The following is a 13,084-nucleotide window of genomic DNA, read 5'->3' on the forward strand; positions in this document are numbered from 1 at the left end:
ATCAACATAGAGCTCTTCTTTTTGAAGACATAGGATGTGAGAATTTCTCCTCTAAGTCCTCCCTAGTCCATCTAGGTTAAGGCATGGGTCATAAATTTTAACAGGTGTAAGATTGGGTACCTGGAATTTATGGGGGAGGGAGGGGGGGAAGGGTGTCATTGACCTTTGTTTTATGAGCTGATATCCTTTTTTTCGTCCACATCAGCTAACTGGGCATAAGTTTAGAATGTCTATCTTTGAAATCGCAGGGCAAAGTCGCCATATCAAAACACCCCATAGACTAAGCTTCAAGTATGTGGGCCATGCATGCTACAAAATATTTTTTGAAAGCTGTCAATTCAGTGAACTAAACCCGTTTACACACCAAGGAAGTGATTTTCGAAAATTACGTGATCCTCAAAGTTCTGTTGCACCAAAGAAAAAGAGGTTAAGGAATGAAGGCTCTGATCAAGAAGTCTTGCTTGCAGCCCGGGGAACTTGGGTATAAACCCTTCCATCACCCAGACCACCTGGAATAGGACGTCAACGTGGCGGTGGGAGTGTTATTTTGTTTCCTTTATGGCGATTCAGGTGGCTGGGACACAGCCTGGACTTGCTCTGACAATTCTTCCATGTTCTTTTGGGGGAGAACAGCCTCAGATTTGTCTCTTCTTCCCCACACACTGGAAAGCGGGGAGAGATTTTTGTCTTTTGGAGATTCCATGTCGAAGGGATGAGTGGGAGAGAAGCGGAAGAAAGCCGCTTTCGGTGACAGCGCGCTGCCTGCCGGGCTCCGGGGGCTGCGGCTGCCGGTCACGTGACTGGCACGCGCTGCCTGCCGGGAAGACCAGCTCCCGCTGCCCTCGGAGTCTGCGCACTCGCGCACGGGGCTCTGGTTCCCGCGGTCCGGCAGCTGCTGGCGGGAGAGCAGCTGGCGAGGAGAGGTCCTGAGCGCCCCGCGGACTGGTTTGGTGGGGCGGAGGGATGGCCGCCTGTGCTTGTGGGGGGGCAGGGGAGAGGGTGCAGGCCTCCCGGGGGTCTCCAGCGGCGGCCTCGCCAGTAGGGAGGAGCGAGGGCGGGAAGTGAGGAAGCAGGAGGCCGAGTGGCCCGAGGGCCGAGGCGGCCTGAGGAGAAGAGGAGGCCGGGGAGAGAGGGCGCGTGAGGCGGTGTGCTGGGCCGAGGCCTTGTGTGGTGACAGAACATTTATTTTTTCCAGAAAGAGCATTGCCTAGTTGTAAAAGTTTTAATCTGACACGCGTGCACGTGCAGTTGGCTCCGAGAGAGGAGAGACGAGGCGGCAGAGGAAAGGACGATAAAGGGGAAGCGGGGAGAGAACCGCTTTCACGTGGGCTTCTGGGAAACCTCAACCCCCGGGGCAGAGCCTGCGGGCCCGGTGGTATTTTGCACGCGACGCCGTGGTGGCGCCGAGGCCTGTTACCCGGAGGCTGGCAGGAACGAGGCGGCATTATAGGGAATTCACGAAACACATATTTATTCCTTGTTGTTGCTGGCTTATACAAATGAAGATTACATGTGACTAGTCAACCTTTACAGTGATCGACGTCCGCATACTTTCTCAAAATCAAGCTAAATGCTGTAAATTGATAACTTGCGATGCAGGGACTATATACCGTTCTAGGCTTCCAACAGTTTTTCCTTAGTAAACGTAATCTTTCAGATTCTTGGGGAAGTTATCTTCAGAACTTACAGAAAAGTAACCTGGAGGTAAAATGTGATGCCATGTGGAAGTAGAAGGAGACAGTGGAAATAACCACAGGCTGGAAGAGATCTGGCCTAGTCCCAGTTTTGCTTGTTTGAAGTTGGTCAGCCATCTTTGCCCCTGTTTTCATGTCTGTGAAAAATGAGTAGCGTAGACTTAGATGGACAATGATATCTGTTTGAACACTGAGACATTGTGAAGGTAGAAGCATATTAAATGAACCCTGAAACAAGGCAGAAGGGCCAAAGACATGAGTTTGGCTGATGTTCATAGAGGGAGTAGACGAAAATCCTGGGAATGGTAGGTTAGCTCCAGGTAATGTAGGACTTTGGATGGAATTTGAACTTATTCTGGAACAATGAGTACTCAAGGACAAGTTTTTTTTTTGAGATAAGGGAATGCAGTCATTACAGTTTTGAAAGTTAAGGGAATATGGTAATCAGAGTTTTGAAAGACTGCCCAACCAGCAGTGGGTAGCATGAATTAGAGAAAGGAGGAATGGTGAGGTTTAGGTAAGTGACAGGTAATGAGAGCCTACATTACCAGTGGCAATGGGTGGGAAGATTCAAGAGATCTGTGTAGCATGGAGTTTGTACTTAAGTTTGGCATTGCTCAAAATTTTGCAGCTCTTGCCTCCAGATTATGATGGCAAATCACCTTGTAAAACCTGATATGAGAAATTGCAAGAGACCAAGAGAGTTGGAGGTAATCTATATGCTCCCAGAGCCTTAATACTTTATTCTATATGCTTCTCAAATATCTTCCATTCAAGAAAGTTCTATTGATAAATGGAATTTAAGTTTTCATATTCCCAGAGCTGGGATTGTCCCAGCAGGAACTATATTAACTCCAGCTGCTTTTTTACTAAGTATATGGGAAAACTTCCAAGAAACTATTGGGAGATTTCTTTGTGATAATTTGTGTCTAGAGACACAAGTGCGTTCATATCTTTATGATATCTAGGATTTCAAATACTTATTTTGCTATAATAAGTAGTAATACTGGAGTTGCTGAAAATTTAAAATTAGAACACTCTTCTGCCTTTCTTCACTACTGTTTCCACCAATTGATGTTTGCATTTAGGACATTGTTATCTTGCAAAATTTTTAAAGCATTTGACTATTGTCTAAATGAAAAGTTTGCTAGATAACTATGGAAACATCTACTCGTTCAAGGTACAGGAAACTTTTTCATCAGGGGGTTAATAACATTCAAAAAAGTAAAAATAAAATTTAGTATATTGAACCAGGTGCTTGTTGGGACTAAAAGTTTTCTTGGTAATAAAATTTCAAATGAATTAGCATTTAATTGCAAATATAATTAGCAAATGACAAGGGCCTATAATTTCTAGCATGTTTCCTTTTTTTTATGAAAGGTGTTTTATTTGCTTTTAAAAAAATAGAATGTGTATATCCTAAGGATCCTGTTAACTGTTTAGCTATTTTCTTTTTCTTTCTGGTATTAGCCTCAAATGCCAGATAGTCCACAACTGTCCTCTCCTGGAAAATCAGATGCCTCTTTCTCTGAAAGCTCTGGACTATTTTATAAAGATGAAGCCCTGGAGAAAGATTTGAATGGTGTTGTATAAAATGCTTATATTTCTGTATACTTATTTTTATAATCAGAAGGTTTGTTATATTTCATAACTCAGTGTTTTTTTTTATAGATATGAGCAAGGAAATTAATCTAATGTTGTCTACATATGCAAAGATTTTAAGGTAAGTACTTATATTTTCGAGTCTTGATCTTAGAAGTTTTCTTCAGGAAATTCCATATGGGAGCTTTATGTTCAGTGACTGCAGAACCTATCCAGTTACTATAATTTTGGAATTTTTAAATTCGACCTCAATTTCTTATAATAATTTAGTTTGTTATTTTTGAAGAATAACCCCAACTTTTTTGTTGTTGTTAGTTCTCACCCAAGGGTATTTTTTCCATTGGTTTTTAGAGAGAGTGGAAGGGAGGGAGAGAGGGAGTGAGAGATAAGTGAGAAAAAAGAAACATTGATGTGAGAGAGATACATGATTTGTTGCTTCCCGAATACCCCCTGACGGGCTGGGGGATCTAACCAGTAACCCAGGTACTTGCCATTGACCAGGAATCAAACCCTGAGACCCTTCAGTACATGGGCTGACGCTCTAACCACTGAGGACACTGGCAGGGGCCTAACTTTTTCACTAAGCATCCTTTGTTTTGCTATTACCAGAATGAATACTAGGCTGGATATATTTTGGTTTCTAATTAAATGATATAACATTTAAAATTTTATGATAAAACCTCTTTGAGAAAACTACCATTTGTTGAAATTAATGATAAAAATGGAGTGATATTAAAGATAAATATATTTATGAAATATTTAAATATCCATATGTATTTGAAGGATGAATTTTAATATTTTATTGATCTGAGATTATGTTTTATAAGGTATTTTTTACTTAGGTATTTATTCATTTTTAAAAAGATTTTTTTAGAAAGCGAGGAAGGGAGAGGGAGAGAGAGAAAGAGGGGAACGTCGATGCGAGAGCAAAACATCGATCAACTGCCTCCTGTATGCCCCTACCAGGGATCAAGCCCAAAACCCTGGGCATGTGCCCTGACTGGGAATAGAACTGGCAACCCTTCACTGCATGGGATGATGCCCAACCAACTGAGCCACACCAGCCAGGGCTATAAGGTGTTTTTTAAAACTATTGGACAGTTATTGTATTTAAATAATGGTTGTGTGGCTGTTAAAATAATGTGTAATCACGTACCATATAATGATGTTTTGGTCAACAATAGATCATATGTACAACAGTGGTCCCATAAAATTTTAATGGAGCAGAATTTCCTGTAAGAAATGGAAGGATATGTGGCTCAGGAGGAATTATTTTTCCTCTGATGGGCCCAGTATCTGTGGGGCTTGGCAATAGATTCCCTGTCACTCACAAAACCTCAATTAAAAAAAAAGATCATTCAATCATTTTTTATTGATTGATTAATTGGAGAGAGAGAGAGAGAGAGAGAGAGAGAGAGAGAGAGAGAGAGAGAGAGAGAGAGAGAGATTTGTTGTTCCACTATGTATTCATTGGTGATTCTTGTATGTGCCCTGACTGGGGATTGAACCCACAGCCTTGGTGTATGCTCTAACCAGCTGAGCTACCAGGCCAGGGCCCTGGATCCTCAATTTTGAGTGCACAGATTACATCCCAATCAGTCAGGCACTGGCCTGATTCAGCACAGAGGAGCCTGTTCCCCCTGTTACAGCGCTACATATTCAGAGGGTGCTATAGTCCTCCCAGATGTAGGTTGATAGTCTTCAGAGTACTTTGCTATAAATTCTTTGTTGAAAACCTAAGATCCTGTAAAATGACACAGTTCTCTGGGAGCTATCTTAAATATTAAGTTCCATTGTCACTTTATAAAAGCTTTCTGTGGCAGTAGGGAGGCAGCCTGTCCCTGTACTTTGGGAATATTTTTAGGTGATAATGACGCAAACACAGGTAAACTTTATGTCTTCCATCAGTTCAATGCCAGAGAGACTCCTTTATGTCAGAAAAAGTCAATGGAACTAAAAATATTGAGTCCTCAGTTCTATATCCTTTCCATATTAAATATGCTCTTTTAAAAACAAACAAACAGAATATCACAAAGTTCCTGAATATGACCACTACTGCAACATGCAGTTGCCATGACTATCCCCTATGTTCCTTTATCATTCCATCTTGATTTTTTATTCCTGCTGACCTTCAGGCCACCTTTCACTCCCTCCTGATAGTCACTATTATGGTGATTTACACCTTGCCCAGCCAGTTTCTCCTTGATATTTTCAGTCAATCCACCACATTCCTGTTCATGGAGTAGCACTGACAGCTCCCTTGTTCTGTTTCTGATCCTGTCAGAAGGCAGTAGTGGGGAGGGCTTGTGGGACAGTGTTTATAAAACCTATAGTAGTGAACAGTAATGCCCTAGGCCTCACAGTCACTCACTACCACTCACGAGAGCAACTTTCAGTTTTGTAAACTCCGTTAATGGTAAGTGCTCTATATAGGTGTACCATTTTAAAATATTTTATACGGTATATTTACTGTACCTTTTTAATGTTTAGATAAATGCTTACCTTTGTGTTACAATTCCTATAGTATTCAGTACAGTAATATGCTGTACAGGCTTGTAGAGTAGGAGTAATAGACTATACCGCATAGCCTCGGTGTGTACTAGGCTATATAGTGTCTATGTTTGTATAAGTGTACTCTGTGATGTTCACACAGTGATCAATTCACCCGAAGACACATTTCTGCAAACATATCCCCATTGTTAAGAGAATCATGACTGCATATAGTTTGATATTAGAATTATAATGTATAAGATACACATTCTGCTGTGTCAGGAGAATTTGAATAGTCAGAAATACTTGTGAGACTAATTTAACTTTTATCAAAGTGTTTGTAAATTACTGAAGCTTTCTGATGTTCAAAGCTATTTAAATGAAATAAAAAATATAGCATAAAAAAACATCACTATGATAGTGTGTTTTGATGTTATAACATTAAATGTTAAAAGTCTAACATTAACCTTTTCCCCCCATTAGTGAGAGAGCAGCAGTAGATGCTTCTTACATCGACGAGATAGAAGGACTCTTCAAAGAAGCCAATACTATTGAAAACTTTCTAGTACAAAAAAGAGAGCTCCTGAGACAGAGATTTACAGTTATTGCAAATACACTACACAGTTAAAAGTCGTGTACTTAAAATAAGCTGAGAATTTAAACCCATTATTGTTGTAAGGAAAGAATGACATTTATGCTCTGAAAGCTCTCTCGTTGTTAAAGAAAATGTGTACCTTAAACATAAAAGAGGAAACACCTTGAATTTTTTTTCTAGACTTAAAGGGGGCTTTAAACTGGATATTAATACCTTTTCTTTTGAGGGTCAACTCTTTGGTGTAGTTTATAAAAGTGTAAATTATTTAAATGATTATTGATTCTTTTTTTTAAACCCCTAGTCTTCAACTTCTAAAAGAGGATTCAGTGAGTTAATTTGATAATGTTTAACAATATTGTACTTTTTTGGGGAATATTTTATTTAAATAGAAGATAGCATTGGAGATAGTTTTAAAATGTTTTTCATGGTTAGTTTTATAAAAAAATTAAAACCTAAAGGTGATTTGTCCAGCTTCTCAATATTTAGAAAACTCTATGTGCTCTTGCTAACTTAATATAATCATTTTATTATTTCACTATTAGTTATTATACATTATTAATAAAAGTCTTTTTGTTTAAAATTATTTTCTTGTGCTAAAATAAAAACCAGAAATAACCAGACCTTATATGAGTTGGCTTTTTTTATACATCCATATTGATGAATTGTACTTAGAAGCATTCACAGTTGTGTGGTATGGGATAAAATTAGTGGTCCATATGTAAAGAGATTGGGTAAACAACAAGGTGACTGTTGAGCATTTCAATCCTATTATAATTCAGAAATTGAATATGGACTAGCAGATTTTTAATACTTATCCAGCTAAAAAAATTCTCCCTTTGATGGAAGGTACTGCTATGATTTTATTGCAAATTTTCATTATGTTATATAATTATGTGTCATAACTATATTAATCAGATTTTTAACAATCATAGCACCCATTTTAAAATCATATAGATAATTTAATCTGTTGTATGTATATTTTGCTGATAAAAGCAATCACAAATTTGGACATATTTACAAACAATACCACAAGGAATTTGATACTTTTTAGGTGGTTAGCATGTTTACCTTGCTGTCTTTTAAATGTTAAAATAAAATCTCATTTAATGAAATGACTATTTGAAGGTATATATACTTACCACATAGCATAAATACTCATACAAGGAAGGATTAAAAAAGTAAGAGAACATTTCTAAAAACATTGTTTATTAAGTGGAAAAATTATTAGGTTTGTATAGAGCAGTAATGGGCAAACTTTTGAGCTTGGTGTGTCAAACTTTGCAAAAAAAACTGAGCATAACTCGGGTAGTGTGTCACTTTGAGGAAAAAACTAACTCCAAGACTCTAGTCGTAAATGTTTCATCCTCAGGAGCAGCAAATGTTTCATCCTTGGCATGCGGCCGCCTCAGCGGCCGCGTGTCATCAGAAATGGCACGCGTGTCAGTGCTGACACGTGTGTCATAGGTTCGCCATCACTGGTATAGGGGTACACTAATGGAGGTCAATGAAGTAACTAACAGAAATGGGATTTTTAAATATTATTATTATTATTTTCTTCTTTTTTTTAAACAGAAAGTTTAATGATCAAGCATTACAAAAGTAATTTGGGCCATACAGTCAAGCAACCCAATGCTGGGCTTCCACTTTATCCCCACTAAACTGCCTGTAGAGATGAGGAGGAAGGAGACAGGCAAGATGCAGATGGCATTCTGGTCCTATCAGAGGAGTCTATATGGTCACGGGAAGGGGCAGATACAGCACTGGGATTAGAAGAGGGGAGATATTCACAGAAGGTGGGGATTAGGGTGTCAAGCTTTGTTTTCTCATAGTTTCCCAGAGACTCCATTCCTCCCCTCTGGCCATTTTCTTCCTCATCAGAGTCCAAAACCAAGTCCCCTATGGTAATGACAGGGCTGCACAGAGATGGAGGACACACTGGCTTCCTGGCCATAGGAGGTGATAATGACAGTCTCAGGGGCTCCATGGGGCAGTCCCAGCAATTCTCCTTTTGCTCCGAGGCAGACAAGTCAACTGGGTTCTCCTTCACAGTCCGTCCGCCCAGGGTCTGGGATGGACTCTTAGACTTTCCAGTGGAGGCTGTTCTCGTGCTGGCATCACCTGCTGGAACTGCCATGTGCGTCCCTTGTTCTTTCCTGTTCTCAGGTTTAGATATGACCTGGGTTGGTGAACCCAGATTCCTAAAGGGGAATAGCATGAATGCGGGGTGCTCCTATGGCCTACCCTCCTGGGTGCCCACTGGGACTGGGTTCTTCACTGGCCTAGAGGGGCCAGATTGAAGTGGCGACCAGCCAGAGGTTCTGGGTGCTTCTTGAGGCTGCTCGGTGAGGAAGGTGTGGGCCAGGCTTGGCTTTTGGCACAGGCTGATGGAGTGCTGGTCTTGGTTGCTGAGGAGGACTGGGCTCCATGGGCTCTGACATGTTCATTGAATTAGTAACAGAGCACTCTGGAAGTGGCCACCCCATGTCCACACTATATTGGCTCAAAGCAAAAGAAGTGATAGAAATTCCAGGCTGCATCCTGAAGCTGCTGTGTCTGTGGGGTAGGCGGTGCTTTTTCCAGCCGGCACAAGTATTCAAAAAATAGCTTTTCTATAGCAGCCAGAAAGGGTTCCCCATACTCTTGTTCAAGTTCCTGCAACTTCCAAGCCAAATCCACAGGGGCCTCTGCCAGCAACTTCACCTGCTGGCAAAAGGCTTCCTGTGCCTCTGAGATCTTCAGATCCTGCTTTGTACCTTTGGGGTCCCGCATTACGGTCCAGACTCTGGAAAGTGGTGATGCAAGACAATCAGAACCTGGGCCCAAGGCCGGCCCTGGAGGATCAGCTCCACCACCACCTTGGCCTTTAGGCCCATACATAGGCTGCTCGTGGTGGCGGTAGCGAACCAAGCCAGGAGCAGCAGCGCGCAGGGACGCAGAAACTCCAACACTCGTGGGAAATGTTCCACGTAGCAGCGGCGCACGACTAGCCAGTTGGCAGCGTCAGCTGCGCGCAGGGCAGCGGGGACGGCGCCTGGGGGCTCAGCCCTGGCAGGCGCGCTCAGCCTCGGGGGCAGGACCTAGGTTCTCTCCCAGCCCCCCCGCCCCCCGCCCTAAGACTTTCTGACTCCGCCCAGGGATGGGGCTTCCGGTGGCCCTCAGGCTCGGCTGTTTCGTTGGACGCGGTATGCTTTTCGATTCGACTCCGCGCCCTTCCATAGGCCGCCAGAATTTTGTAGGTTTTCTCCAATTTGGGCGGGAGCCGCGGTGAAGAATCTAGCGGCCCAAAGGTTCCAGGACGCTCGCTCTGCCTTAAAGGCGCCGTTGTCTCGAACCCGAGGGCTACCGCGCTTCCTGCCCTGCGACCAGTTTTTCTTGCCCCGGAAAGGGCGGATTTTCTAATATTAAATGCAGTCAGAAGACTATATTTGAATTAATATGCCTTGTCACCAGGATTTTGAGTAATTCTGTTACCTTGTAGAGTTCTTGAATGTTCTAAATACAAAGATGACTATACTGGCCCATCATTAGAAGTCTTGAGTTATTTTTTTCCTAAGCATTTATTATTAATGTGAAAGCCAAGGCTAACAGAATGTTTCAAAACAGATTTCATAATATACTTGTTATATCTTGATGGTGTTATCATTGTTCAGCATATGATTCTTCCCTGTGCAGGTACAGAATAATGATTTGATCTCTTTATTTGGTATATTAACACTGGAACTGATTTTTAGTGAAAAAATTTGTTTACTGGTCAGAATAAAAGGCAAAAGTTCCTGAATGCCTAGTTAAGGCTTATTTTTATTAAATTTTATTCACATAAACAAGAATAATTATCTCACCTCTGGAGATACACTATTGTAGGAATACCATTGCCCTTTAATTTACACTTCTAATATTTCAATACAATTTTGCAAGTTTATACTTTTCACTGATTACAAATCAAAATATATATTGAATATCTTTGTGCATCATATTGTGCTAGGCACTGTGGGAAATACAGAATAGTTTAAGATACTCTTTGTTATCCTTTCTGACAATTTTAACCACTCCTTTCTTAAAATACACTTTACATGCCTTTGCTGGGAAATCATGATATGCAAATGTTAAAAGTATCTCTGTGTCAGTGGTAGTAACTCCTAGTAGGAGCAAGAGGGTCAGAGAGATAGGTTTTGAAATGGGTTTTTGTAAAGGAAAGAGGGAGGATATTTCAGGCAGGGAAAAAGTTGTTCAAAGGCTCAGAAGAACAAAAATGTGGTATATTTGGAGTTATTTTACTGGACTGAGAATTTACAAAGGGTAATAATATAGAAACTGCTAGAGAGTAGGGATTAAATTTTGTTTCTTGGTATTCTCAATTTGTAGCACAGTATTTGATACATTGGTGCTAAAAATGTTTGTTAAATTAGTAAAATTATGTATTGTTATAACTTTTTTAAAGGACATACCTTCACAGGGCCTTACTAGATCATGAGAAAATGCTTTGTAAATTAAATGAATACAGAAGAAAAGGAAGAATGAAATGCTAGAAAGGCAGAGAGACAAAGGATTAAAGGTAGGTTGTGGCCAGATTATAGAGTCCTTTGTTGACAGATTACGTTTGGACTTTATTCTGTATGGAAAGGGGAGATCTGAATCTTTCAGAGGAGAGGAGTGGCTTAATGAAATCCATTCATGGATCAACTGCTTATAGTGCGAGGACAGATTTGAAAAGGAGAGTTAGGGAGGGAGATCAGTATTTCAAACAGCTGCTTAGTACAGATAGGTTGTTGGGACACTTGTCTTGGAAATGAGGGTTAAGAGAGATTGCCTGTGTTTTGAAGCCTCTGTCCCCTCCCCCCAACTTTCCCTCCTGTTCTGTCAGTGAGCCAGGGACAGTCCCCTCCCCCCAACTTTCCCTCCTGTTCTGTCAGTGAGCCAGGGACAGTCCAGGAAGTGTGTTTCACCACACTGCTAATGAGTGAGAGGATTTGGAAACCACAGGATCTGCTGCTACTTAATATAAAAATGTTTCTTCAACTCTTTCTTCGTTTCGTCAGCAATCTTTCTTCCTTTGCAGTGGGTTTCGGATCTGTGATAGTACACCGGATCCCAGGTAGGGGATTTACCCCCTCCTCTTCCTTCCAGCAGGAACGTAGAATTCTGTGCCTTTTCTGAAGAATACTGGCAGCTTCTGAAGTTTTCCACTCTTTTTGGAGCAGATACAGGCAGCAAGTGCAGAGCTGGGAGTTAAGACAGAGTCAGGATTTGTTTACTTGTCAGGGAAACAGCCTTTCCATTTGTATATTTTATATGACATATAGGGGCAGGATTCAGGGTTTCAGGATTCTCTTGAATCTGTAATAGGAAGACTATTCACTATTTAGACCTTTCTCAATTGAAAATCACTGCTATACCCTCTAATGTAAATGTTTGGTTCTTCTATTTGCATTCTGGGGACTTCCTTAAAACCTCTGTTATTGTTTTCTAGCTTTCTATTGTAGCTACTATTGTTACATGATTTTATTTCCTGAAATTGGCTGATATGGAGCTATGAGAAATATTACTGATATGCACTATACATTTTAAAATTATTCAATTCAATAATTCAATGCAAGGCAATGTGTTAGGTGTGGGGGTGAAGGCAAAACCAAGACCCTATACTCAAGGAGTACTGGTAGTAGATGTTATCAAGTTTGTTCATCTTTATTGCACAAAACAGGATATGATAAGTGCCATAAGAGAGCTAAAACAGATGGGATGTGAGTCAGACTAAGGAGAATCAGTTCTTGCTATAGGAAATAGGAATGTTGTGTTTATAAAACAGGTGACATGGGCACTGGATCATGAAGGATGAGTAAGGCAAGTGAATTTCACCTGAAGGATATGGGAAATACCCCTAGGTGAAGGGAGGGGCACAGTTATGATGAGGAGAAGAGAATGGGGAATGGTCCAGATTGGCTGGAGTGGAAGGCGTTAGTGAGAGGCAGAACTGGACAGGTAGGTTGCTGTGAGACTACACAGTACCTTCATCACAGTTTAGACTTTACTTGGTAGACAATGAGGAGTCATTTGTGAAAGTTTTATGAGGAATATGTGCTATAATAAAATATGTACTTAGGAGGATTAATTTATTAGCAGTGCTTCCCAACCTTCCCCACATCACAGCACACAGAAAATGATAAAATTTTCCTCACACTAGTGTACATTGGATGGGATCTGGAGCCCCAATGAACTGCTTAGAGCAGGAGGCTACTGGCCTGGGGCCTTGGGCCATCCCAGTGGCTAAAGGAATCAAAAGGCCCACTCATCAGGAAGCTCTGGTTTAGAAGACAGCTTCCTTATCTAGTTTCTCCTTCCAAGTAAGAGGCTGTGATAATATCCACCTAACAGGTTGTGAGGGCCTAAATTAGGACAGTAGAGAAAGGAAGTGACTGATAAGAAGGAAGTGACTGATAGGCAAGAAGAGTTAAAGCATCAGTGCTGATGAAGACAGGTTCAAGCCAGAAGAAAAACATGTGGGGTTGCCCATGACGGGAGGACTGGTAAAAATTTTGCCAAAGATTTGCTTCATTCACCTTGCAAACTTCTGAACCCTAGTAATTTATACTGACTACCCTAGATCATCCCCTGAGCATCCTCTTTCTAGCCCTGTGTGGGTATTGTCAGCAGAATTTAACCACTTAGTGAATGTGAAGAGGAATTCAAGGCCCACAGAGAGTCTGCA

General features: G+C 41.1%; 2 protein-coding genes and 1 pseudogene across 2 annotated transcripts in view; 2 read left to right on the forward strand and 1 right to left on the reverse strand.

The window, feature by feature from the left end:
* The first annotated feature begins 883 nt into the window (after window positions 1-883).
* TEX12 (testis expressed 12) lies at window positions 884-6,877 on the forward strand. The gene is made up of 5 exons (XM_008150228.3): window positions 884-923; window positions 2,326-2,404; window positions 3,165-3,276; window positions 3,366-3,417; window positions 6,270-6,877. Exons 2-5 carry the CDS (start codon window positions 2,342-2,344, stop codon window positions 6,412-6,414), a joined length of 372 nt encoding a protein of 123 aa, XP_008148450.2. The 5' UTR covers window positions 884-923; window positions 2,326-2,341; the 3' UTR covers window positions 6,415-6,877.
* Window positions 6,878-7,570: 693 nt separating this feature from the next.
* On the reverse strand, window positions 7,571-10,024 carry LOC103293846 (TERF1-interacting nuclear factor 2-like; annotated as a pseudogene).
* A 1,330-nt stretch (window positions 10,025-11,354) lies between these two features.
* The window catches only part of BCO2 (beta-carotene oxygenase 2), a 50,650-nt gene continuing 48,920 nt past the window's right edge, over window positions 11,355-13,084 (forward strand). The window contains exon 1 of the mRNA XM_008150230.3: window positions 11,355-11,473. Within this exon, the coding sequence (XP_008148452.3) occupies window positions 11,386-11,473 (88 nt within the window). The 5' untranslated portion in view covers window positions 11,355-11,385. The remainder of the gene's footprint in view (window positions 11,474-13,084) is intronic.

Source organism: Eptesicus fuscus, chromosome 13 (assembly GCF_027574615.1).
Source record: "Eptesicus fuscus isolate TK198812 chromosome 13, DD_ASM_mEF_20220401, whole genome shotgun sequence".
NCBI lineage: Eukaryota > Metazoa > Chordata > Mammalia > Chiroptera > Vespertilionidae > Eptesicus > Eptesicus fuscus.